The 24,467-nt window shown below is 40.8% G+C and overlaps 1 protein-coding gene across 14 annotated transcripts in view; it reads right to left on the bottom strand.

Moving 5' to 3' along the window:
* The window catches only part of LOC122557063 (muscleblind-like protein 3), a 214,593-nt gene that overhangs the window by 34,684 nt on the left and 155,442 nt on the right, over positions 1-24,467 (bottom strand). For all 14 annotated transcript variants that reach the window (XR_006313738.1, XR_006313739.1, XM_043704327.1 and 11 more), the window contains exons 3-5: positions 14,753-14,917; positions 6,139-6,339; positions 929-1,165 (exon numbers count right to left, since the gene is read on the bottom strand). Coding sequence is in view for 12 of the 14 variants with exons in the window: in XM_043704327.1 (XP_043560262.1) it covers positions 929-1,165; positions 6,139-6,339; positions 14,753-14,917 (603 nt within the window). In the remaining 2 variants the exon portion in view is untranslated. The remainder of the gene's footprint in view (positions 1-928; positions 1,166-6,138; positions 6,340-14,752; positions 14,918-24,467) is intronic.

Below are 24,467 nucleotides of genomic sequence, written 5' to 3'. Positions count from 1 at the left end.
ACAGAACATCAGCAATAAGTGAAATCTGTCATAGTATTTGGTCACTATCCTTAATAATTTACCAACAACAGTTGTTAGGATAACTGGTCTATAATTCTCTGACGTTATTACACAGTAGAATGATCAGCACAATTTTCTGGTCTAAAAGGTACAGGAGGGTATGGGCAAGATGAATTTGGGGCTTTCATGGGATCAGTGCCCATTTTTCAACAAAAGCATGGCACTTTGCATGTTAACAGATATTTCAATTAAGTGGAGGTAGTTCTCCTATTCTGATGTCCACACAAATTCACAGGGAATTGAAGAGGTAGCCAAAATGACACATGAACTTCTGGTTGTCCTTCCTCTAACTCGAAGAGAGTATGCTATTGTAGAAGTAGCTTGAGTACAGCTGATGTGAGGCTCAATGGTCAAAGACATCTTTGCCCATGGCTAACAATGACAATTGCTGTAGCAACAGTTCTCCATCCCTGTTGAATTGGATAGAACAAAAAAGTTCCAGCTAAAACAGGTTCATGTCCTTTTGAAGCTGGGGGTCTGATGTGAGGAGGCAACTGTGTTTTCCAGATCCACAGAAATTTTGAGGTTAAGTTGCCTGTAATTGGGCAGTGGTATAGAGTGAAGCATTGTTTCACATTTTAATGGCTGTCATTGACACTGACTCACTCTTCAGGTCGACTGTTCTTTCACTGACCAACACAGCCAATTGCAAATTATAGACCATGGAACCAGAATGCTGTACTTGAAAAATATCTGCCCTTTTGCACAAATTTTAAAAAACAATTACTGCACTGAGCACATGGATAGTGAAGATGATCAGTCATTTTAGTTAGCCTGGTAGTTGGCAAATTATTTACAGAATTTTTAAACATTGGCATCACTCAGATTAAACAAGAGGAATGTTGGCTTCTCTGTCCAGTTTACCTACCATGGCAGCGGCTGCAGTCTGATTCACCTGGTGCTGAGCGGCCTTTATTTTGGCTTGCAGATGTGCGGGTGGGTGAAAATACTTGCACTTTTCCCGTGAGCAGCGGCCCTTGATATAATCCATGCAAACTGTGACCGTGTTTTCATTTGAATCAATCATTGCCATTTCAAGTGGGTGTGCATAGCGGCAATCGTTTTCACCCCGAGTGCAATTTCCACGCTGAAACTCCCTGCAAACCTAATGGAAGCAATTGTTAGCAGTTGTCTTCTTGGATTTACCTGCTTTCCTTCACTTTCAAAATAAAAGGAGCAATGAAAAGAGAATACTTCATAACAATTAAAGCTGCTTTGCCACATGGTTGCTACATAATCAATTTCTAGAGTACATATAAGAGATGAAGAAGTCACTTCATCATGTCTTATTACATTAATAGATATCTTGTGATTCAGAGTCTGAGAAGTCAAGTGTTATGCTCTTCTATAGTTACAATAAAAACAAATGCAACATAAAAAATAAGAAGACTTGCATTATTATAGCAACTTTCGTGGCCTCTAGACACCCAAACTGCCTTAGAACCAATCAATCAGTTACTTCTGAGTATGTGGCAATTGCACACTGCAAGCTCTAGCAAACAACAATGTGATAAAGACCAGCTATTCTAGTATAGAGATAGTGGGTGAGGGTCAAATATTGGATTAGTGGTGCTGGAAGAGCACAGCAGTTCAGGCAGCATCCGAGGAGCAGTAAAATCTACGTTTCGGGTAACAACCCTTCATGAAGGGCTTTTGCCCAATATGTTGATTGTACTGCTCCTCGGATGCTGCCTGAACTGCTGTGCTCTTCCAGCACCACTAATCCAGAATCTGGTTTCCAGCATCTGCAGTCATTGTTTTTACCTAGAGGGTCAAATATTCACCAGTGCTCCTCAAAATAAAGTGTCATCACGATTAATAAATCAGTTTAATATCTTGTCTGAAAGACAGGAAGGATATTTCTCTTGACACAACATTAGCGCATCACATTGGATCTTGTGCTCCAATCTTTGCTAGGTAGCTTCATTTGCTCTCCTGAAAATACTTACATCCTTTTAGGATACACAGCTCAATTGCTATAAATGGTGTAAATGGAAGATAGTAATAAAATGGGACTGTCAATGGATTTAGAGGCTCAAGTTAATATTCTGGAAATCCACAGCTGCTGGTTGAATTTAAATTCAATTATGAAATCTGGAATATAAGATGAGTAATGGTGAACAGGACAACTACTGTCATACAAATGGCTCTGGTTCACTGCTGAAACTTTATTGCTGGAACAGCACAGCAGGTCAGGCAGCATCCAGGGAACAGGAGATTCGACGTTTCGGGCACAGGCCCTCTGGTTCACTGCTGTCCTACTGAGAAGGAAATCGGTCATCCTTACTTGATCAGCCTACATGTAAATCCAAACCCACTTGAGTCTTACCTACCCTCTGAAATTACCTAGCACTCACTCCATTCTAGGGCAGATTCAGATGGCAACAAATGCTGGCTTGCCAGTGACACACACATCCAAGTAAACAGGTAAGTAAAGAGAGAAGTCAACTATTACTGAAGGTAGTTGGCAGATTTGAGAAAGTGGAACATTTCAAACTGCAGGCTGATTTCTAACATCCCTCATGAGCAATAAATAACTGGTAACTCACTTCCATTTGAAATGCTAGCCTACCCATCTAATTTGTTAAGATGACTTGATAGGGCTGTTCCAAAGAAACTATTTCCTTTGGTGAGAAGAGATTTAAAAAAAACAAGGAAGTGGAAACTTAATAGTGAAATCCTAGTCATTTTCCAGCTTCAACTAAGCAGACAGAGAGGAGTCACCAATAGGATAAATTGAGGCCCAGGATTGGTGGGGGTAAAGCAACAACAAGTCCTTGTTTAATAGCTGCAGTTTCAAGGGTTTGTTCATTAAGAAAACAAATCAGATACATAGAAGGAAGGTGGTGGTTCAATTTGTTTGGGATTTTTAAAATTGTATTTTTTTGAAAAACGATTTTGGATGAGAAATAACAGGAATAAGTGAAAGTCAGGGCCCTTTTTATAAAGTAATATAAGCAAGCAAACTTGGCTAGGGGTTGTAAAGTTAAGGAAAGGCAAATAAATTAATAATATTCTGACATAAGCTTCTCTTTCAAAATAAAAACGAGTAACAAAAGGGGCTAAAGGGAAGTCATGGCAACACAGCTTGCATCCACAATATGCTCTTCCAGTATTATGTGGGAAATCATGGAAGCTTCAGTTGTCTCAGTGATCATGTGTGCAGCAAGTGTCTAGTCGCAGTTACTGGCGAACAGCATTTTGGAGCTGGTGCTGAGGTGAATTAACTATGGAGCATCTGCTGAGCATGTCATGGTTGGTACATTAAGTGAGGTGGTCACACCGGAGGTGAAGATTGAACAGTCTGAGTATAGAAAGGCAGATATACAGGAGTTGCTTGTGGCCATACCACTTTCTGACATATGTACACATGTTTTAGATACTGTTGAGGGAAATGACTGTGCAGGGAAAGCAGTGGGAGCCAACTTTGCAGCACCACAAGTGGGTCTGCAGAACAAGAGCGGAGAAAAAAACAGCAGTGGTACGGGATTCAATTGTAAGAGGAACAGACAGGCATTTCTGCAATAACAAATGTGACTGCAGGCTGGTAGGTTGTGTCTCCAGAACAGCTGCAGGCCATTCTGAAGGGGGAGGATAAACAGACAAACATCCTGGTACCAAGGCCATAGGTATGAGATCCTGCAAGGGATGAGGTCCTGCAAGCAGAATTTAAAGACCTAGGAAGTAGAATAAAAAACAGGACTGAGAAGGTAGTAATCTCTGGACCAACTCTGGTGCCATGTGCTAATGGGTACAGAAATAAGAAGCTAGTCTGGATAAATGCGTGCTCAGACAGTTAATGAAGGAGGGAAGGCTTTAGATTTCTGGGATACTGGGACCATTTTGGAGGAAGTGGGACCTGTACAAGATGGGTGGGCTGCACCTAAACCAGGATGGGACAACAAAGTCGCAGGAAGAGAGAATATTCAGCAAGAGAATGTGAACAGTCAAAATTAGAAGAGACAGTAAGTGAGTCAAGGAGGCATAGAAATTATAGACCATTTAAGGCACAAGGGAGTTTGGAAAGGTTGAATGATATTTATTTTAATTCTTCTATAGAGTATATATCTAATTTACTCTTTCATCATAAGCAATCGGGTTATAATTGTCAAGCCCAACTCTGTTGACATCCAGCATTAAACTTGGTACAACCTCTCACAGAGAAGACAGGCTAACAGGAGTGGGAGAACTGATACTAACTGATACTACCTTCCCATAACCCACCGGCAACAAAGGTAGATATTGTAACCCTTTGTCACTGGATTCATTAAGAACAGTTAACTGGATGTTGATTAAGAATTAAACCCTCAACTTCCAGGATTGTGCTGCCTGAATCTTTGAGCATCTTGTGGCTTCAACAAAAAAATCTGAAAGATTAAGAACCACGATACTGTTTCTACATCAGCTGAATCTTAAAGCTCTTCAATCACCCTGGTTCAGTTAACATTAATGCTCAGGACACATCACCAGACATACAATTTAACCTTTATTGAATCAAGTATTCCAGGGAATTGGAGCAACTTGTTTTGCATTTCAATGTGTTCAACATCATGACCTCAATGTGTCCAACATCAGGATAGGCTGCAAGCAGTTCCTATAGTCTGCAGTAACAGGTCCCTGCCACGTGGGATTGAGGGGCCAGCTCTATTTGGTACTTTTCTCCAGAGGTTGAATGTTCAGTAATGAAAACACTTGATGATATGAAACTATCCTGATACAGCCAATTTATATGTCCGCATTAGTTTCTGCGTAGCTTTGTTTCCTTGGACTGTAATTGTGGGATTCCCTGACACCAGGACTGGTGGAACCAGCACCATTCCCATGGGTCACTTCGACGCAGTCTAGGAAGTTCTGGCCAAATCCTCAGGTTAACCTTCACTGGTACAGAATCATAGAATTGTTATAGTGCAGAAAGAGGCTATTTGGCCCATCACGTCAGCACTAAATCTCTGAAGAGCATTCCGCCCAGACCCACCTTCCAAAACCTCGCAAGGGGTTTTTGGCGGTGGGTAACCAACCTAAACATCCCTTGACATTATGAGTGAATTTTTAGCATGGCCAATCCACCTAACTTGCACATCTTTGGGCTGTAGAAGGAAATGGGAGCACCCGGAAGAAACCCATAGAGACATGGGGAGAATGTATAAATTCCACACAGTTGCCAAGGCTGGAATCACACCCAGGTTCCAGGTGTTGTGAGGCAGCAGTGCTAACCACCGTGCTACCATGTCATTCTAATTGGAGCAGGCCTTCTCACATTGACCAAAATAACGTTGCAGATATTGTCTTTATTAAAGCATTTCTGTGACTGATTATTTCACTCCTGCTTATATGAAAACTGGCTATGCAAAAACATCAGTCCATTGCCAGCAATTTTCTTGTAACTCCTGTTCTTGTATTGGAAATGAGGTACCATGTAGAAATGGAATTTTGTGCACAGTTCCCAGCAAAGATATGGTGATTGAACAGGAGCCTTCTTTGACCAAATTCTTGGTCGATAGTGGCCTCTGATGGTAGGATGGTGTAATTATAACTAGACAATTTTACAACAGCAACTTCTATTTACTATGTCATAAGGCCAGCATTTACTGCTCCTCCTTAATTACCCTTGAGCCAATTAAGTGGTTTGCTACACCTTTTCAGAGGGTAGTCAAAAACATTGCTAAGGATCAACAGTCATAAGTTAGCCAGAACCACCAAGGATGGCAAACTTGCTCCCCTAAAGGCCATTAGTGAACTACCAAAGTATAGTTCCGCAATTAGTAATATTAGCTTTTTATTCCATCTTATTTAGTTAACTGGATTTAAATTCCCCAATTGCCATGGTGCGATTTTAACTCATTTTGTTGAATGCCTCCATATTGCTAATCTAATAAAATCATTTAAAATACCAGAAAAATTAAAAATTTTCATTATAAATTTTGACACAGGAAATATAATGGAAGATGTTAACAAAAGCTGCACATAGAATTGTCGTAAATTGTCCATACAACCGTAAAGAAAAGTGTACGGAAGGAAATTAGTAACTTTATTGCATATATACAGGAAATGGATACAAGTGTATATAAATACTGATACCTCCAACTTATCTGTCCGCATTAGTTTCTGTGAAGCTGTGTTTCCTTGGACTGTAACTGTGGGATTCCCTGACACCAGGACTGGTGTGTTTGGTAGGAGTTCTGTCGGAACCAGTCCCATCCCATGGGTCATATGACTCAGATAGGGATTAAGACCCATTGTATGATTTGTTGCTAAAGATGGAGTTACAGGAAATGTAGTCTATGGATAAAGATAAAAAGAAAATGCATTCACATCATGTCAGAACTTATATTACATATGGGTTTACAACAACAGAAATGAAAGGACGCAGTGGCCAACAGCACATAGTTACAGTGTATTATCAAATCACAATAGTCTTACCAGACCATAGGTCTGCTCTCTCATTAGAGAAAGATAATTGGTGGTGATTTAACTTGAAGCCCACCATACATCAGGTGAGGGGAGAGATCGAGAAGGATAGTCCTTCATGGTGACCTCAGCCGATGTGAAGACTGAATCCACACTGTTGGCATCACATTGCTTTTCAAGCCAACTGAGCTAAACCAATCCCCAACAGTGTATTATACATCATAAAAGAGATACGTCTATCACATGTATCTTTTGGCAAAGGCAGAAAATAACAGGTAAAATTCCAAAGAATAAAGAAAATTACAGCACAGGAACAGGCCTTCCGTCCCTCCAAGTCTGAGCCAATCCAGATCCTCTATCTAAACCTGCTGCCAATTTCCTAAGGATCTGTATCCCTCTGCTCCCTGCCCATTCATGTATCTGTCTAGATGCATCTTAAATGATGCTGTCGTGCCCACCTCCAACCACCTCTGCTGGCAATGCATTCCAGGCACCCACCACTCTCTGTGTAAAGTACTTTCCACGCATATCTCCCTTAAACTTTTCCCATCTCACCTTGAACACGTGAACCCTAGTAATTTGAGTTCCCCACTCTGGGAAAACAGCTCCTTGCTATCCACCCTATCTATATCTCATGATTTTGCAAATCCCAATCAGGTCCCCCACCCTCAACCTCAGTCTTTCTAATGAAAATAATCCCAATCTGTTCAACCTGTCCTCATAGCTGGCGCCCTCCATATCAGACAACATCCTGGTGAACCTCCTCTGCACCGTCTCCAAAGCATCCAATTCCTTTTGGTTATGTGGCGATCAGATCAGTATACAGTAATTCAAATGTGGCAGAACCAACGTCCTATTCAACCGTAACATGACCTGTCAACTCTTGTACTTAATTCCCCATCTGATGAAGGAAAGCATGCCGTATGCATTCTTGATCACTATATCCACCCGTGTTGCCACTTTCAGGTAGAATGGACCTGAACACACAGATTTCTCTGTACATCAATTTTCCCTAGGGCTTTTCTATTTACCATATAGTTTGTTCTAGAATTGGCTCTTCCAAAATGCATCACCTCGCATTTGACCGGATTTAACTCCATCTGCCATTTCTCTGTCCAACTCTCCAATCTATCTATATTCTGCTGCATTCTCTGACAGTCCCTTTCACTATCTGCTACTCCACCAATCTTAGCATCATCTGCAAACTTGCTAATCAGATCAAGTAGACATTCCTCCAAATCATTTACGTATATCATGAACAACAGTGGTCCCAACACAGATCCCTGTGGAACACCACTGGTTACAGTCCTCCATTTTGAGAAACTCCCTTCCACTACTACTGTCTGTCTCCTGCTGCCCAGCCAGTTCTCTATCTATCTAGCTAGTACACCCTGGACCCCATGCGACTTCACTTTCTCCATCAGGTTAGAGAGTGCTAGGCCTTTTCTCGTTCGAATGGCGAAGGATGAGGGGTGACTTGAAAGAGGTTTATAAGATGATCAGAGGAATAGATAGAGTAGACAGTCAGAAACTTTTTCCCCGGGTACAACAGAGTGTTACAAGGGGACATAAATTTAAGGTGAAGGGTGGAAGGTATAGAGGAGATGTCAGGGATGGGTTCTTTACACAGAGTGGTGGGGGAATGGAATGCGCTGCCTGTGGGAGTGGTAGAGTCAGAATCTTTGGTGACCTTTAAGCGGCAATTGGATAGGTACATGAATGGATGCTTAAGCTAGGACAAATGTTCGGCACAACATCGTGGGCCGAAGGGCCTGTTCTGTGCTGTATTGTTCTATGTTCTATCAGCCTATTATGGGGAACCTTATCAAATGCCTTAATGAAATCCATGTATATGACATCAACAGCCCTTCCCTCATCAATCAACTTTGTCACTTCCACAAGAATTCTATTAAGTTGGTAATACATGACCTTCCCTGCACAAAACCATGTTGCCTATCACTGATAAGCCCATTTTCTTCCAAATGTAAATAGATCCCATCCCTCAGTATCTTCTCCAGCAGTTCCCTAACACTGACGTCAGGCTCATTGGTATATAATTACCCGATTATCCCTCTGAAACAAGGGGACAACATTAGCAATTCTCCATTCCTCCAGGACCTCACAGTGTTCAAGGATGCTGCAAAGATATTTGTAAAGACACCAGCTATTTCCTCTCTCACTTCTGTCAGTAACCTGGGATAGATCCCATCAGACCTGGGGACTTGTCCACCTTAATGCCTTTTAGAAACCCTACACTTCCTACCTCCTTATTCTGACTTGACCTAGAGTAATCAAACATCAATCCCTAATCTCAACATCCATCATGTCCATCTCCTTGGTGAATTATCAATGCAAAGTATTCATTAAGAATCTCCCCCATTTTCTCTAACTCCATCCATAACTTTCCTCCTTTGTCCTTGAGTGGGCCAACCCTTTCTCTAGTTACCCTTCTGCTCCTTATATACGAATAAAAGGCTTTGGGATTTTCCTTAACCCTGTCTGCTAAAGATAATTAATGACCCCTTTTTGCCCTCTTAATTCCTTGTTTCAGATTGGTCCTACTTTCCCGATATTCTTCCAAAACTTCATCTGTTTTCAGTCACCTGGACCTTATGTACGCTTCCTTTTTTCCTCTTAGCTAGTTTCACAATTTCACCTGTCATCCATGGTTCCCTAATCTTGCCATTTCTGTCCCTCACTTTCACAGGACATGTTTGTCCTGCACTCTAATCAACCTCTGTTTAGAAGCCTCCCACATATCAAATGTAGATTTACCTTCAAACAGCAATCCACATTCCCCATGTCCTGCTGAATTTTGCTAGTTTGCCTTCCCCCAATTTAGCACTCTTCCTTTAGGACCACTCTCATCTTTGTCCGTGAGTATTCTAAAACTTACAGAACTGTGATCAGTATTCCCAAAGTAACTCCCTACTGAAACTTCAACCATATGGCCGGGCTCATTCCCCAACACCAGGTCCAGTATTGCCCCTTCCCAAGTTGGACTATTTACAAACTGCTCTATAAAACCCTCCTGGATGCGCCTTACAAATTCTGCTCCATCTAGACAACTAACACTAAGTGAATCCCAGTCAATGTTGGGAAAATTAAAATCTTTATCACCACCACCCAGTTGCTCCTACATCTTTCCATAACCTATTCATTTATTTGGACCTCTATGTTGAAACTTTATTGCTGGAACCGCACAGCAGGTCAGGCAGCATCCAGGGAACAGGAGATTCGACGTTTCGGGCACAGGCCCTTCTTCTTTCCTGAAGAAGGGCCTGTGCCCGAAACGTCGAATCTCCTGTTCCCTGGATGCTGCCTGACCTGCTGTGCGGTTCCAGCAATAAAGTTTCAACTTTGATCTCCAGCATCTGCAGACCTCACTTTCCCTTTGGACCTCTATCTCATGCTCACTGTTGGGAGGCCTGCAGTACAGCCCCAACATTGTTACCGCACCCTTCCTATTTCTGAGCTCTACCCATATTGCTTCACTGTTCGAGTCCTCGATAGTGCCCTCCTTCAACACAGCTGTGATATCCTCCCTGACCAGTAATATAACTCCTCCACCCCTTTTACCTCCCCCTCTATCCCGCCTGAAGCACCTGGGATACTTAGTTGCCAAACCTGCCCTTCCTTCAAGCAAGTATCAGTAATTGCAATAACATCATACTCTGGCGTACTAATCCAAGCCCTAAGTTCATCTGCCTTACCAACTACGCTTCTCGCATTAAAACAAATGCATCTCAGATCACCTGTCCCTGTGCATTCATCATTTGCTCCCTGCCTACTCTTCCCTTCATTATCTAGTTCCTTACAGCCTTTAGGAACCACCTCCTTACAGCCTTTAGGAACCACCTCCTTACTGTCCACTAACCTCCTCATTTGTGCCCACCCCCCTGCCACATTAGTTTAAACCCTCCTGAACAGCATTAGCAAAAGCACACCCTAGTACATTGGATCCAGTCCTGCCCAGGTGTAGACCGTCCAATTTGCAGTAGTCCCACCTCCCCTAGAAGAGTCCCAATGTCCCAAAATTCTGAACCCCTCCCTCCTGCACCATCACTCAAGCCACACATTCATCCTACCCATTCTTTCATTTCTACTGACTAGCAATTGGCACTGGTAGTAATCCTTAGATTACTATCTCTGAGGTATTACTTAATTTGGCTCCTAACTCCATAAATTCTGCTGGTACGACCTCATCCCATTTTTTACCTATTTATATCGCAGGTGCCGATATGCACCACGACAGCTGGCTGTTCACTTCCCCCTTCAGAATGTTCTGCAGCCGATCTGAAACATCCTTGACCTATGCACCTGGGGGGGGGGGCAACATACCATTTGGGAGTCTCGCTTTCGACCACAGAACCACTTATCTACTCCCCTTACAATTGAATCCCCTATGATGATAGCCCTTCCACTCCTTTTCCCGCCCTTCTGTGTAGCAGAGCCAGTCACAGCGCCATGAACCTGAATACTTCCGCCTTCCCCTTTGTGACCCCAATTGATCCAGATCAGTTACGGTCATAAATCTGGAAATTTCCTCTCCGAATCCACCCCTTAGGTAATCAAAGCTAGTTCAAGAAAACACACTCATCCTGATGTCTACCACACAGTAGCTCAAGCCCTGGCCTTGCCATAAACAGGTCCAACATGTACAGTCATAGAGATGCACACCACGGAAACAGATCCTTCGGTCCAACGCATCCATGCCGGCCAGATATGCAAACCCAATCTAGTCCCACCTGCCAGCACCCAGCCCATAGCCCTCCAAACCCTTGCTATTCACATACCCATCCAGATGCCTTTTAAATATTGCAATTGTACCAGCCTCCACCACTTCCTCTGGCAACTCAGTCCATACATATACCACTCTCTGCATGAAAACGTTGCCCCTTAGGTCTCTTTTATATCCTTCCCCTCTCACTGTAAACCTATGCCCTCTAGTTCTGGACTCCCCCACCCCAGGGAAAAGATTTTATCTATTTATCCTACCCATGCCCCTCATGATTTTATAAATCTTTATAAGGTCACCCCTCAGCCTCCGACGCTCCAGGGAAAACAGCCCCAGCCTATTCAACCTCTCCCTATAGCTCAGATCCTCTAAACCTGGCAACATTCTCGTAAATCTATTCTGAACCCTTTCAAGTTTCACAACATCTTTCAGATAGGAAGACCAGAATTGCACGTAATATTCCAACAGTGGCCTAATCAATGTCCTGTACAGCCACAACATGACCTCCCAACTCCTGTACTCAATACTCTGACCAATAAAGGAAAGCATACCAAACGCCGCCTTCACTATCCTATCTACCTGCGACTCTACTTTCAAGGAGCTATGAACCTGCACTCTGAGGTCTCTTTGTTCAGCAACACTCCTGAAGACCTCACCATTAAGTGCATAAGTCCTGCTAAGATTTGCTTTCCCAAAATGCAGCACCTCGCATTTATCTGAATTAAATTCCAACTGCCACTCCTCAGCCCATTGGCCCATCTGATCAAGATCTTGCGGTAGTCTGAGGTAGCCTTCTTCGCTTTCCACTACACCTCCAATTTTAGTGTCACCTGCAAACTTACTAACTGTACCTCTTAAGCTCACATCCAAATCATTTATATAAATGATGAAATGAAGTGGACCCAGCACCGATCCTTGTGGCACTCCACTGGTCACAGGCCTCCAGTCTGAAATACAACCCTCCACCACCCTCTGTCTTCTACCTTTGAACCAGTTCCAAATCCAAATGGCTAGTTCTCCCTGTATTCCACGAGATCTAACCTTGCTAACCAGTCTCCCATGGGGAACCTTGTCGAATGCCTTACCGAAGTCCATATAGATCATGTCTACCACTCTATCCTCATCAAACCTCTGTTATTTCTTCAAAAACAAAATCAAGATTGTGAAACATGATTTTCCACGCACAAAGCCATGTTGGCTATCCATAATCAGTCCTTGCCTTTCCAAATACATTTACATCCTGTCCCTCAGGATTCCCTCAAACTTGCCCACCACCGACGTCAGGCTCACTGGTCTATAGTTCCTTGGCTTGTCCTTACCACCTTTCTTAAACTGTGGCACCACGTTAGCTAATCTCCAGTCTTCCGGCATCTCACCTGTGACTATCGATGATACAAATATCTCAGCAAGAGAATCACTTCCCTAATTTCCCAGAGTTTGAAGGTACACCTGATCAGATCCTGGGGATTTAGCCACTTTTATCTGTTTCAAGACATCCAGCACTTTTCCTTTGTAATATGGACATTTTCCAAGATGTCACCATTTATTTCCCAATATTCTATATCTTCCATGTCCTTTTCCACTGTAAATACTGATGCAAAATACTCGTTTAGTATCTCCCCCATCTCCTGTTGCTCCACACAGAGGCCGCCTTGCTTATCTTTGAGGGGCCCTATTCTCTCCCTCGTTACCCTTTTGTCCTTAATGTATTAATTTGCAGCAAAAACATGCACTGGCCTCATTGTGTTCTAAAATAATTGAGGATTAAATGATCATCAGCTGAACTTATTTAAAGGGCCACAGTGAGAACCTCTAAAGACTGGGAATGGTTAATCCATCTATATTTTTAAGTTCTTGAAGGCTTCCTGAATTCTCCTGATAAAATAAAGCAAATAGAAGTACTCCCATCATATGAGGAATCTCAACTGACCAGCAGGATGTGTCTCATTCACACTGACCAGATGATATTCCACATGCTATCCCCTCAAAAAATAACCTACATTGTAGAAAATTGTGGTAATGCTTTCCAATAAGGGTTAATGGAAAACTCCAGCTTAACAACCAGAGGAAAGAAGGAGAGAAAAATTGCATTCATATAGCAACTTTTACTTCTCAGGACATTCAAAGTGCTTTACAGCGAATAAACTACTTTTGAGGTGTGGGCTATCCTGTGAGTACGGAATAAGTGGAGATAGAGCACTACAGAAACATAAAAAGCTGAATGATGATTGGTCAAAGGATCTCTGGCATACCTTGCGATCTTCAAAGTCATGGTGTATTATTTTGCTAAACTGCAAATCAGTGGCACTACTCTATGTGAGCTTTTCTCTTTGCATCTTCTCTAATGACCTTACATCATTTTTAATGAGAACAGAACAGTATATTCAAGATTCAATGTATATTGAACATAACTTCTCTGCTTTTCAAATCTACTCTAAAAATAAACACCAGAACTTTGTTAGCATTTTTTTTTAAAAATGGCCTAATTAACCTGTTTTTAATGATTTGTCTATATACACTTCTAGACACATTTCCTCATTTGGCTTATTTAGATTGTTTTCCAAGCTCCTGATTGCTCTCGCCAAAATACAGCATCAAAACCTTATATATACTGAAATAAATATGCAAATTAGCACCTGCTAGTTTATTAATGACCGCCTTTGTATTTTGTTCTATTCTTCCTCAACGTTAAATATATTTTCAATGTGGTATCATTACAAATTCTGAAACTATTTCCAAGATCATATCATTTATATGACCTGTGAATCTCCGTGGTCCATGCAGAAAGACCAGTTCCACCTTTTGTTAGTCTGAATGGATACCTTTATCCCATAAGAAACAGAGAATGCTAGAGAAACTCAGCAGGTTTGGCAGCATCAGTGGAGAGAGAAACAGAGTTAATGTTTCAAGCCTGATATGAATTTTTCAGTCCTTCAGTTTTAATTGTCTTTCCTATTGTTGATATTGAGCTAACTGGCTTGTGATGCCCTGGACACATCATCCTGGACATTATTATAGCTGCCTATTACAGTTTTGGCACTATTCACTTTTGTATTGAAAGGTAAGACAATAGGAAAGGTGACTAAATATGGGATCAGATGCAAGTTTTACAGAACTTGAAAAGAGGAGATGGAAATACAGAGGCAGAGGGGTTTGGGAAGATCTTGGAACAAAAGGAGATGAAGGTACAGAATGAAGGAAAGAGGAAGTGGGCAAGGGATTAGAAAGATACAGATATAGGAATAATGGAAGGATTTGAAAATGAAGAAAAGAATTTCACTATTAAGTTCTGCCAGACAGATCAGCCAAGAGGTGATGCATGAGAGCAAGTTAGAACCCAGTCAGATTTTTGGATAAGTTCAAGTTTATTGATGTTGGAGAATGGGAGGTGACCAGAGTACTGAAATAGTCTTGCCTACAGGTAGTAAGGGCATGGATGACGGTTTCAGCAACAGAAAAGCTGAGACAGAGGCATATTTGGACATTATTACAGACGTGAAATTAGCTGGTCTTGGAGATGGAGAGGTCATATGAGCCAGTGCTCACCATTGGCTGCAGCTGCGTGCCTGGCAGCATGAACTGCATTTGTTGTGCAAGCATGGCTGCAGCAGTCTTCTGCTGGATCAGGTTGTTCCGTCCATTGATTTCCAGCTGTGTTTTCAAGTGTGGGGGCGGATGGAGATATTTGCAGTTTTCCCGAGTGCAACGCCCCTATAAAAACAAGAACAAAAACACAATTTCACCATTGAAAATTTGACTTGTTAACAGAGATATAGAATAGTCTGCAAGGATCCATATTTCTCTCTCATTAAAGTTCCAAATCCTTTATTTCAGTGTTTCTAATAGTTTTTCAGAAGTTGGTCTTTTTGTCATAAAACAGTCTCAGCCTCAAAGACTGCAATGTTAATTCTCAATCTTCATTTCATTCATAGCGTTGCTATGTTGCTTACGCCAGCATGATTTATTATCAATATCATTCTCAAAGGCAATTGTTCCTGAATCCCTTTTTTTAACTTTTTCCAATATTTTCTCGAAGAAAAATGGTGTATATATTGCCTCAATGAGAGATTCTGCTGTAAAAGTATGTTATTTTTAAATTACTTTTCTCATTTATTTTAGCTTCTCAAGCCAAAGGGCAATATTTTTCATAGTCACACCCAACTCAGGCATCAAAACTAAGATTTTGCCTTGTTCAGGTGCCAAACCAACTTAGCTATCCAATTAGACTTTGCAATTTCTCCATTTCAGTTTCTGAAAGCTGCTGCACCTTTTTGCTATGCCCTACTTTGACCAAGTTCAATGGGAATAATGTTTTCCAAATAAAAGATTGTTGATGCGAACAATATTCAAACCATTTTACCTAAATTGTACTTAAAAGCCCCTTGATGTCAATAAAGGTTCTTGAGCATAGAAATGATGTTCCACTAAAGGAGTACAATAGTATCATGACTTTGTAAAATACAAATTCACAGATATTCTAAATAAATTAGCTTTGTCATTTTCCATATCCAGTTCCATCTGTAGTTTTTTTCGTTGATGGCGTACTCAATGACAACAGTATTTCACTGGCTAGCATATCTATTTATTAAAATGTTCTATTCTGGTTATTTTACAAGTTATTTTGTATTGTTGCCTACAAAGTGAATCTAGATGGCCTCACTAGCCTGCTAACATTGTGTTTTCCATTTACTGTCTTACGGCCAATTGCTCCTTTTACACCACAAATGCTGCTGGAGAGAAATGCTTTCCAAGGATATTTCTGACATTTATTCTAGCAGTGTATGTATCTGCAAATTTAACTCGTGTAGAAAATTAGAAATCTGTCTAAATCAACACTTTGGCACAGTCTAAGAATGTAAATGCAGCACAGATTGGGAAATTTCCAGTTGAATTTTAGTGAATTCCATTATGTACTTTACTAATGAATATTCTTCACTCTTTCTAAATTTGTCAAAATCTGACCCACCTCATAAGCGGTTAATACGTCACTTTTGTGATGATTTTATCCATGAAAGTTAATACTTTGTTCAAATCTTCATTTGAGTTCAGCCATTAATTTCTGTTTCTGATAAAAATTTTGTTTCTCATCCTGTTTTTGTATGGCAGATAAAATGCCAGAGCTAAATTTCATTTCCTCTTTGGTAAAGGGGTTAAGCAGGTCCCCATGATTCTTCCATAAGATTCACATTCAGAAAACAGGTGTGGATAATCACAGCCCAATACTTTAGACTTTGATTCAGCCATCTCTCTGAAATTATCTGCACTTGTTGCTTCAAATAATGCTTAGTTTTCAGTTCTTTGACTTATATCCTCTGTTAACTCTGCTAAACATAAAGGTTTGTTCATTAAGAGTCCAGGCATGTGCTTTTCTAATCAAAGTGCTATCAAACTCACATCACCCAATTCCAACCTCACTGATTACTTGTTACCCATAGAAATATACCCTGTCAGGTTCTCACCCAATTACCCTCAATTAACATCACCTGTACTCTATCTTTGGAAATGGGGACCCCTATAAAATGGGATTTTGCTAGTATTTTCAGTGTAGCATGAGATCTCATTACTGCATAACCACTGTTTCCCGAGTATAAACAAATTTCTTGCCTGCCCCTCTTCCGCGGTTACGTTAGAGCCCGGGTGTCCTTGGAGAAGGAGCACGCGGTGTCCACCAACACCCTGGAGTTGTTCAGGGAGAGGTGGGCGCCGCAGGGAGTGGAGTGCATTATTTCTCCCTCCAACTCTATTTTGATTTAGTCCCTACCCTCCCCTTCACTGTTTTGATCACACAGCACTGTCCCTTGCTGTGAAGGGCAGTGTTTGTCACTGGCCACCCGGGTGTTTTCCTATCTTCCTGGTGGTGGAAATTGAATAAAGATTGGTGCACTTTGTGTCTTTCACTGTGTCTCACACCTGCACACACACACCATGGATGCTGGGGATAAAATAAGCACTACTGCACTTAGGTGGTAGTGTGGGGGTTAAATAAAAAAAAAAGGGAAGTGTCACTGCCCTTTGATGTGAAAGGCAAAAAAAAACAAATTTCTAGTAAATAAAGATAAAAGGAAGGCACACAAAAGGTCACAACAATCCCCAGAATCGCTTAGGATACAATTTTCCATTGAACTGATGTCAAACATTTATCTGGTATCATACGTACCTTATTGCCAAGCAGTATTTGGTAAAATAAGGCATTTTGTTTGCAAATGAAAGAAAGCAAACTTTCAGATCAAGGTAGGCAAGGGGACAACGGCTATCCTGAAATCATGTGTAGCTGTTTTATGGTCGCTAGCTAAGAGAATTCAGACAAGTGATAGTATAGATTGCCAGCCCCAAAAGTAACATATATTAATAGGAATGAGCAGGAGGTGAGGTCAAGAGGGTTCAGGGATACAATCACCACCTTCTTGGCAGAAGACCTAATCGGTCTGAGGGCAGACCAGACTGTTATCATGAAAGACTGAACCACTGGAGACAAACACCCCAAACTGCAGGTGGCCACCACCTCTGCCTCTCAAATATACAGAACAGCTTTAGGACCAGTAAAGCCTTCTCATATATCATGGTTCATATATTTCCTTTCTTTATCTAAGTAAATAATGCATTGAGTCTAAAACTACTACTTCCTAACATACTTATTAAGCTATCTGCAAATTCCTTATGAATTATCGACTGTCTATGCTTAGTGATAATGGTCATGAATCCACAAAATCTAACAATAGTTCTAATTCATCTCAGCCATCTCCATTGGATTCTACGAGATAACAACATTGACCTGACTGCTCTCAGCACAAAAAGAATAACATCCTTAATCTCTCACTGCACAAATTACTGTGGTATTTTATCCTGATGTTTCCTCTTCTGCATTCACAATAGCTTGTATTTAGCCAATGTTCCTGTCATTACTCCACAGAACTGGCCAGCAACTTTGGTGGAGTCTGCATATGGGTGGAATAATGCAGAAATCCAGAAAGTGCTGTCAGTATATTTTTCCATCAGGGCATATTATAGAGGTTCCCAAACACTGCAATCATGAATTGATTAAAACTCTACAGTAGGTTCCCTACAGTATGGAAATGCTATTAGCCTCACTGTAAAAACCCTCGAAAAAGCAACACCTTGTTGAATGAGATATAATTTATTTTTTACCATTATATTCATTTTGGAATTATTGATAAATACGTTCAGTGGCCCTGAAAATTTGTGGAATATAAACTTTGCCCATAATAATTAAATGTTCCACTTATTTTCAGAATTTATATTAGGAGTTTATCTTCATTGTAGATTCTAATTTAATATGGTCATGGAGATCTATAGCACAGAAAAAGAACCTTTGGTCCATTCCATCTGTGCTGGTCAATAACAACCACCTAACTATTCTAATCCCATTTTTCAGCACTTGGACCACAGCCCTGTATGTCTTGGCATTAAACATGCATATCTGAGACGACTTAAATGTTGAGGGTTTCTGACTCTACTATCCCTACAGGCAGTGAGTTTCAAATTCCCACCACCCTTGACGTGAAAAGGTTTCTCCTCACACCTCCTTAAAACCTTCTGTCCCTTCCCTTAAATCTATGCTCCTGGTCATAGCCTGGAGAAAGTTTCATACTATCTATCTATGCACGTGGCCCTTATAATTTTATACATCTCTGCTCCAGTCACGTATTTGGGAAGGCAGTGACATAGTGGTAATGTCAACAAACTGGAAATCAAACTAATTCAAACTCTAATATGTTAGATAGTGAAATTTGAATTCAATTAATATATGGAAATAAAAAGACTGGCCTATTGTTGGCTGTGTAATCACTATCAATTGCTGTTAAAACACACCTGGCTGACAAATATCCATCAGAGTTGGAAAACCTTGATCTTTAATTGGTTTGGTCTACCTGTGACTCCAGATTTCCAGCAATGTGATTCACTTTTAACCATTAGTGATGGGCAATACGCTGGCCTCGGCAGCAATACACTCATACCTTGAATGAACAAAATAGTACCAGGCAATCTAAAAAGTTAAATCGAAAAGGTTTTGTGATTTTTAACTTCCTGGTGGATACTTCAATTTGATTAGCTGTCAAATCGTTTCAACTTGACTCGACATTTCAACAGCAGCAGGTAAAGGGAAAATTCCTGCCACATAGATTGCTAGATGTCAGACTTTGTTGGTAATGAAAGCAGGCAGACTCACTGATTTATCATGAAATTTACCAGATACTGAGAAAATTTATTATTTTGAAGGTGCAGACATTTTGCCTTATCCCTGATTGCTCTTTGAAAAATAACTTATTGGAGACAAACAGATGTCTAGATGTCTGTCCAAGTTGACACTTATTGCTCAAATCTTCACTGATGTGCAAACGGAGTTTTCCCTGCTGTAAGTTGTATGACTTACTAGTTCTGTTTCCATCCTCTTTCTGAGCCTGAATAGGTCACAAATGGTTCTACTTGATGCAGATCACTGCGTAGACCACTCCCTCTTTCCTTGGTTCACAATCTTTTAAATTTCAAAAATATACTTTATTCATATAAAAACACCTTTGTGTACATACATAATCACTGAAATAGTTCAGTTTTGTACAAGAGTATATGGAGAAACGAAAACATTGGAGTTTGACTCTATCCAGCAAACAAACCAAAGACATTTCTAACTTATACATGACTGTAATATATTTGAGGCACTGGGAGTATCCGATAACTAAATGGACCCCAGTTTAACTTCAGCAGAAAGATGTTAGATGATTGTTTTTCTCCACTGTGCCTTGGCAGCAGCTGCCCCAAGTTTTAGTGCATCCAGTAGTCCTGGACCTTAGAATGTGTCAGTCTGCAATTCAGCGTCAAGGTCAACTCCTTGCTCTGGAAGACCAATAAGTTTCGGGCAGACCAAAGAGCATCTTTTACGGAGGTGATGGTCCTCTATGTACAGTCAATGTTTGTCTCTGCATCATCCTAGGGAACAGACCATATAAGACAGTGTTCTGTATCACAGATCTGCTCGGAATGAACCTCGAACATAGTTTTCTCATGCCACTGTTGATTGGTCAACTGTCACCTCATACACAACTATCAGGTCAGATCAATTAGTAACACAGCCATTCATCTGTCAGAATGTTGTGAGCTTAAGTCCCACTCTCAGATCTAAGTGCACAATCTTGATCAACAATTCAGTGCAACACGGAGGGAAAGATGTATTGTTGGAGAGACCATATTATGAACGAGATGTTTAACTATCTGATTCAAGTTGTTATAAAACATCCTATACAATGTTTCTTCATCAGTTATAAAGAAGTGAACTGGCCATTCATCACACGTGTGTGGGTCATTGCTGTATGCATGTTACGTGACATGTTTACTTACATACTTCATAGAGTCATACAGCTAGGAAGCAGACCTTTCCGTCTAACCAGTCTATGCCGAACATAATCCCAAACTAAACTAGTCCCACCTACCTGCTCCTGGCCCAAATCCCTTCAAACCCTTCGTTTTCATGTAAATAGCGAAAAGGTTTTTTAAACATTGTTTTTTATCCACATTCACCATTTCCTCAGGATGTTTATTCCATTTTACCCTCTGCATAAAAGATGTGCCCCTCAAGTCTTTTTAAAATCTTTCTTCTCTCACCTTAAACAGCCTGGGGAAAAGACAACTACTCTACCTACACCACTCATTATTTTGTAAACATATAAGATCACCTCTCAACCTCCTACACTCCAGTGAAAAAGTCCCAGCCCATCGAGCCTTTTTTTCATAACTCCAACCTTCCATACTTGGCAACAACCTAGTAAATCTCTTCTGACCCTCTCCAGCTTAAAAATATCCTTCCCATAACTGCGCATCAAGAACTGGCCACAGTATTCCAGAACAGGCCTCACCAATATTCTGTACAACCTCAACATCACTTCCCAACTCCTATACTCAAAGGACTGAACAATGAAGGCAAGCGTGCTAAATGCCTTTTTAACGACTCTATATGTGACGCAAACTCCAAAGAATTATGTACCAGAATCCCTAGGTCTCTCTGTTCTACAACACTAAAGAAGAAATCTAACTTATGTTCGAAAATGGCTATTTTAGTCACAAACCACATGCAACCAGCCTTTTTCAGTTTCTATTCACTCTCTCTTCTGCATGTGACTTTTCCTGACTGCTTCCATTTCAGTCAAGATCATCAAGTAAAGTTGTAACTCTGACCTTCATGTCTGCAGTTTAGTGAATATGATAATGGAGTGCAGAAAAGGCTCTTACAGTCACTGCATTAATGCCCGTGAGATGCACAAACAGAGCACTAATCGGATTGGCTGACCTTGCCTCAGCAAGCAGGATATATGGTTGATTAAAGGGATTACCCTTCACGTTCTGAGGAAAATGTCATTTAAAGCACACAATACCACAACTGCCACTGCTGCAGAGCCTACACTGAAATCTGTCATACCTGCCTAATGTGAGAAGCTTTCAGGCTTTGTTGACAGAAGAAAGCGTGCAGACTCACTGATCTTTAGTGGAAATTACTAGGTATTGAGGAAATTTAATGTTGGCGCTTTTGTTTTTATTTTCCCATTGATCGAAGATGCAGCGATTTTGCCTTGTCCCTGATTGTTTTTGGAGAAAGACTTTGCAGAAAAGCTACACAGACAGTGGTCCATCAACCCATTTTATCAATCCTGGTTCTTTACTGGTACAATTCAAAATTAATCCACTGCCCCAGTCTCACCAGAAAGCCGCTTACCTTCAAATACATTGCAAGGTTTCCTTAACGTGCAACTGCCTCTGCTCAAGTCAAAATAGCACAAGCATTTCAAATCTCTCCCAGTAATTACAGTTTTCCACCTAAGCATTATTCTAGCATTTACTTGATTGTAACAACAAATTTCGATCCTTCTCACAATGTTCATCATCAGCAGATGGTCTAATTTTTCAAGGTCCATCGGAATTTACGATTCAAAGAGGGTCCTAGGTTAACAAAATAATTGAATTAAATGGTAATAACTCAGAAACAGCTTTGGCAGAGGAAATGGTGAATAACAATATATAGCCAAATAAATTCCGGTATTCTCTATCAAAGAGGGTTGTAGAGGCCACATCACTGTATATCCAAGAAAGAGAGTGATAATTTTTGTAGATGTTAAAGGCATCAAGGGATATGAACAGAAAGTGGGAATATTCCATTGACTGCATCAGCCATGATCATACTGAATGGCAATACAGGCTTGAAGGGCCAAAATTGACCACTTCTGCTCCTAGTTTCTGTACACAACTCCCTAGTTTAATAGGAGAAAGTGAGGACAGCAGATGCTGGAGATCAGAGCTGAAAATGTGTTGCTGGAAAAGCGCAGCAGGTCAGGCAGCATCCAAGGAGCAGGAGAATCGACGATTCGGGCATGAGCCCTTCTTCAGGAATTCCTGAATCTGCAATTCCTTCCATGGCAGGTGGTAAATATGAGAGTTTCTGAGTTGGCTAAAACCATGTGGTAGCTGGAGCTCTTCATATTAAAGGTCTCCACACATAAGTTCTTGCTACAAGCAAGCGTCTTCTTCATTATGAGGGACTACTACACATCGTGGTTAGCACTGTTGCCTCACAGCACTAGGGACCCTGGTTTGATTCCAGCCTCGGGAGCTTGTCTGTTTGGAGTTTGCATAGTCTCCCAGTTTCATCCCACAATCCAAAGATATGCAGATTAGGTGAATTGGCCATGTTAAGTTATCCACAGTGTTGGTTAGGTGCATTGGTCAGGGATAATTATAGAATAATAGGGGAATGGATCTGGGTGGGTTACTCTTCGGAGGGTCAGAATGGACTTGTTGGGCCAAATAGCCTGTTTTCACACTGTAGGGATTCTATAATGAATTAGGTGCTATACCTGCACACCAATGAAAAGCATGGTGTGGTGACTCCCTAAAGATTACATTTTCAACTGACAAAGAAAAAAATTACTTCATTTACTTAGCATCCTTCATGAACTTCTGCCACTTAAACTATTTTACAGCTAAGGAAATGCAGTTGTGTGTAGCCACGTTGTAATGTGGAAGAACATAGCAGCCAGTTGATGTATACTTGCACCATCAGAACAATTTACACAAACAAAAAAAAATCAAAGTAATGGAAGATTTTCAGTTGAAACAGACAGTACGCCCACATATTATTTTGTCTGCAAATATCAGAACTGTCTACTCAGTCAAGCTCACATTCCTCTTGAAGGGGTTATGCCGAAACGTTGACTCTCCTGATCCTCAGCTGCCTTTCCTGCTGTGCTTATCCAGCACCATATTTTGAGTCAAGCTCACAGCATGGTGTATTGTATATCAATAAATAGTGTATTGATATTTAGGACATGAAAGTGCATCACACTATGAGCCTGACTGACAGGTAAGCTTTGTTCTTTGTAGCTGGAAAGAACAGGGACACATACTGCACCAAATTCAAGAAAATAGGTGAAAGCCATTCTTTGTTTCATTTATCAGGATAGTGCCTTAATCGATCAAAGTTCACTTGCCTGGTTAAAATGTTAAAACTAAGCTTGGCAGTTAAAAGCCAACCATCATTAAGTTGATCCATCCACCAGGTTAACTTCTCTACCAGTCATAAACCAGTTAACAACCCATCAGCACTCTCTGCTCTCACATTATAAATGTGACATACCCTTTACTTGGCTAATTCTTCTTAAGTACCCTGAAAATTGCAAAGCTATCATAAGACATGCCATTTTTCAGCAGTACAAGTTCTGTAACACTGTGACATACAACTGAGTAGAGGTAGGGAACTTTAACATAAGCTTTATCATAAATTAATGACAAACATCAGACAGGAGTGAAGAACATGCAGGGTACAAACCCATCACTATCCTTTGCGAATTGTGATTCACTAGGAAGATCAAAAGAGTTTGCACGTTGATAAGGTTTCTGCATTTTTTCTAAATTTAGGGCTTTCCAACATGATTTGTACAAGTAAAAGAAAAGAATCACCTTCAATGGAAGCACCAATTGCTACTGGTTAATTTAGCATGTCAGGACCAGTATGGTATTTTCTCTGGAAATGTTTCAGTGGGAAGATTGGTAAAAGGCATTGATGATGCATGGTAGGTTCATTCAGAAATTAAAGAGGCATGGGATACAGGGAAATTTGGCTGTCTGGATACAGAATTGGCTGGCCCATAGAAGACAGAGGGTAAATGGAAAGAATGCAGCCTGGAGCTCGGTGACCAGTGGTATTCAACAGGTCTGCTCTTTGCGATTTTTATAAATGATTTGGATGAGAAAGTAGAAG

The sequence above is a fragment of the Chiloscyllium plagiosum genome, chromosome 15, assembly GCF_004010195.1.
Source record: "Chiloscyllium plagiosum isolate BGI_BamShark_2017 chromosome 15, ASM401019v2, whole genome shotgun sequence".
Lineage (NCBI taxonomy): Eukaryota > Metazoa > Chordata > Chondrichthyes > Orectolobiformes > Hemiscylliidae > Chiloscyllium > Chiloscyllium plagiosum.
Note: the sequence above shows the minus strand (reverse complement) of the source record. Positions and strands in the feature narration are given on the sequence as shown.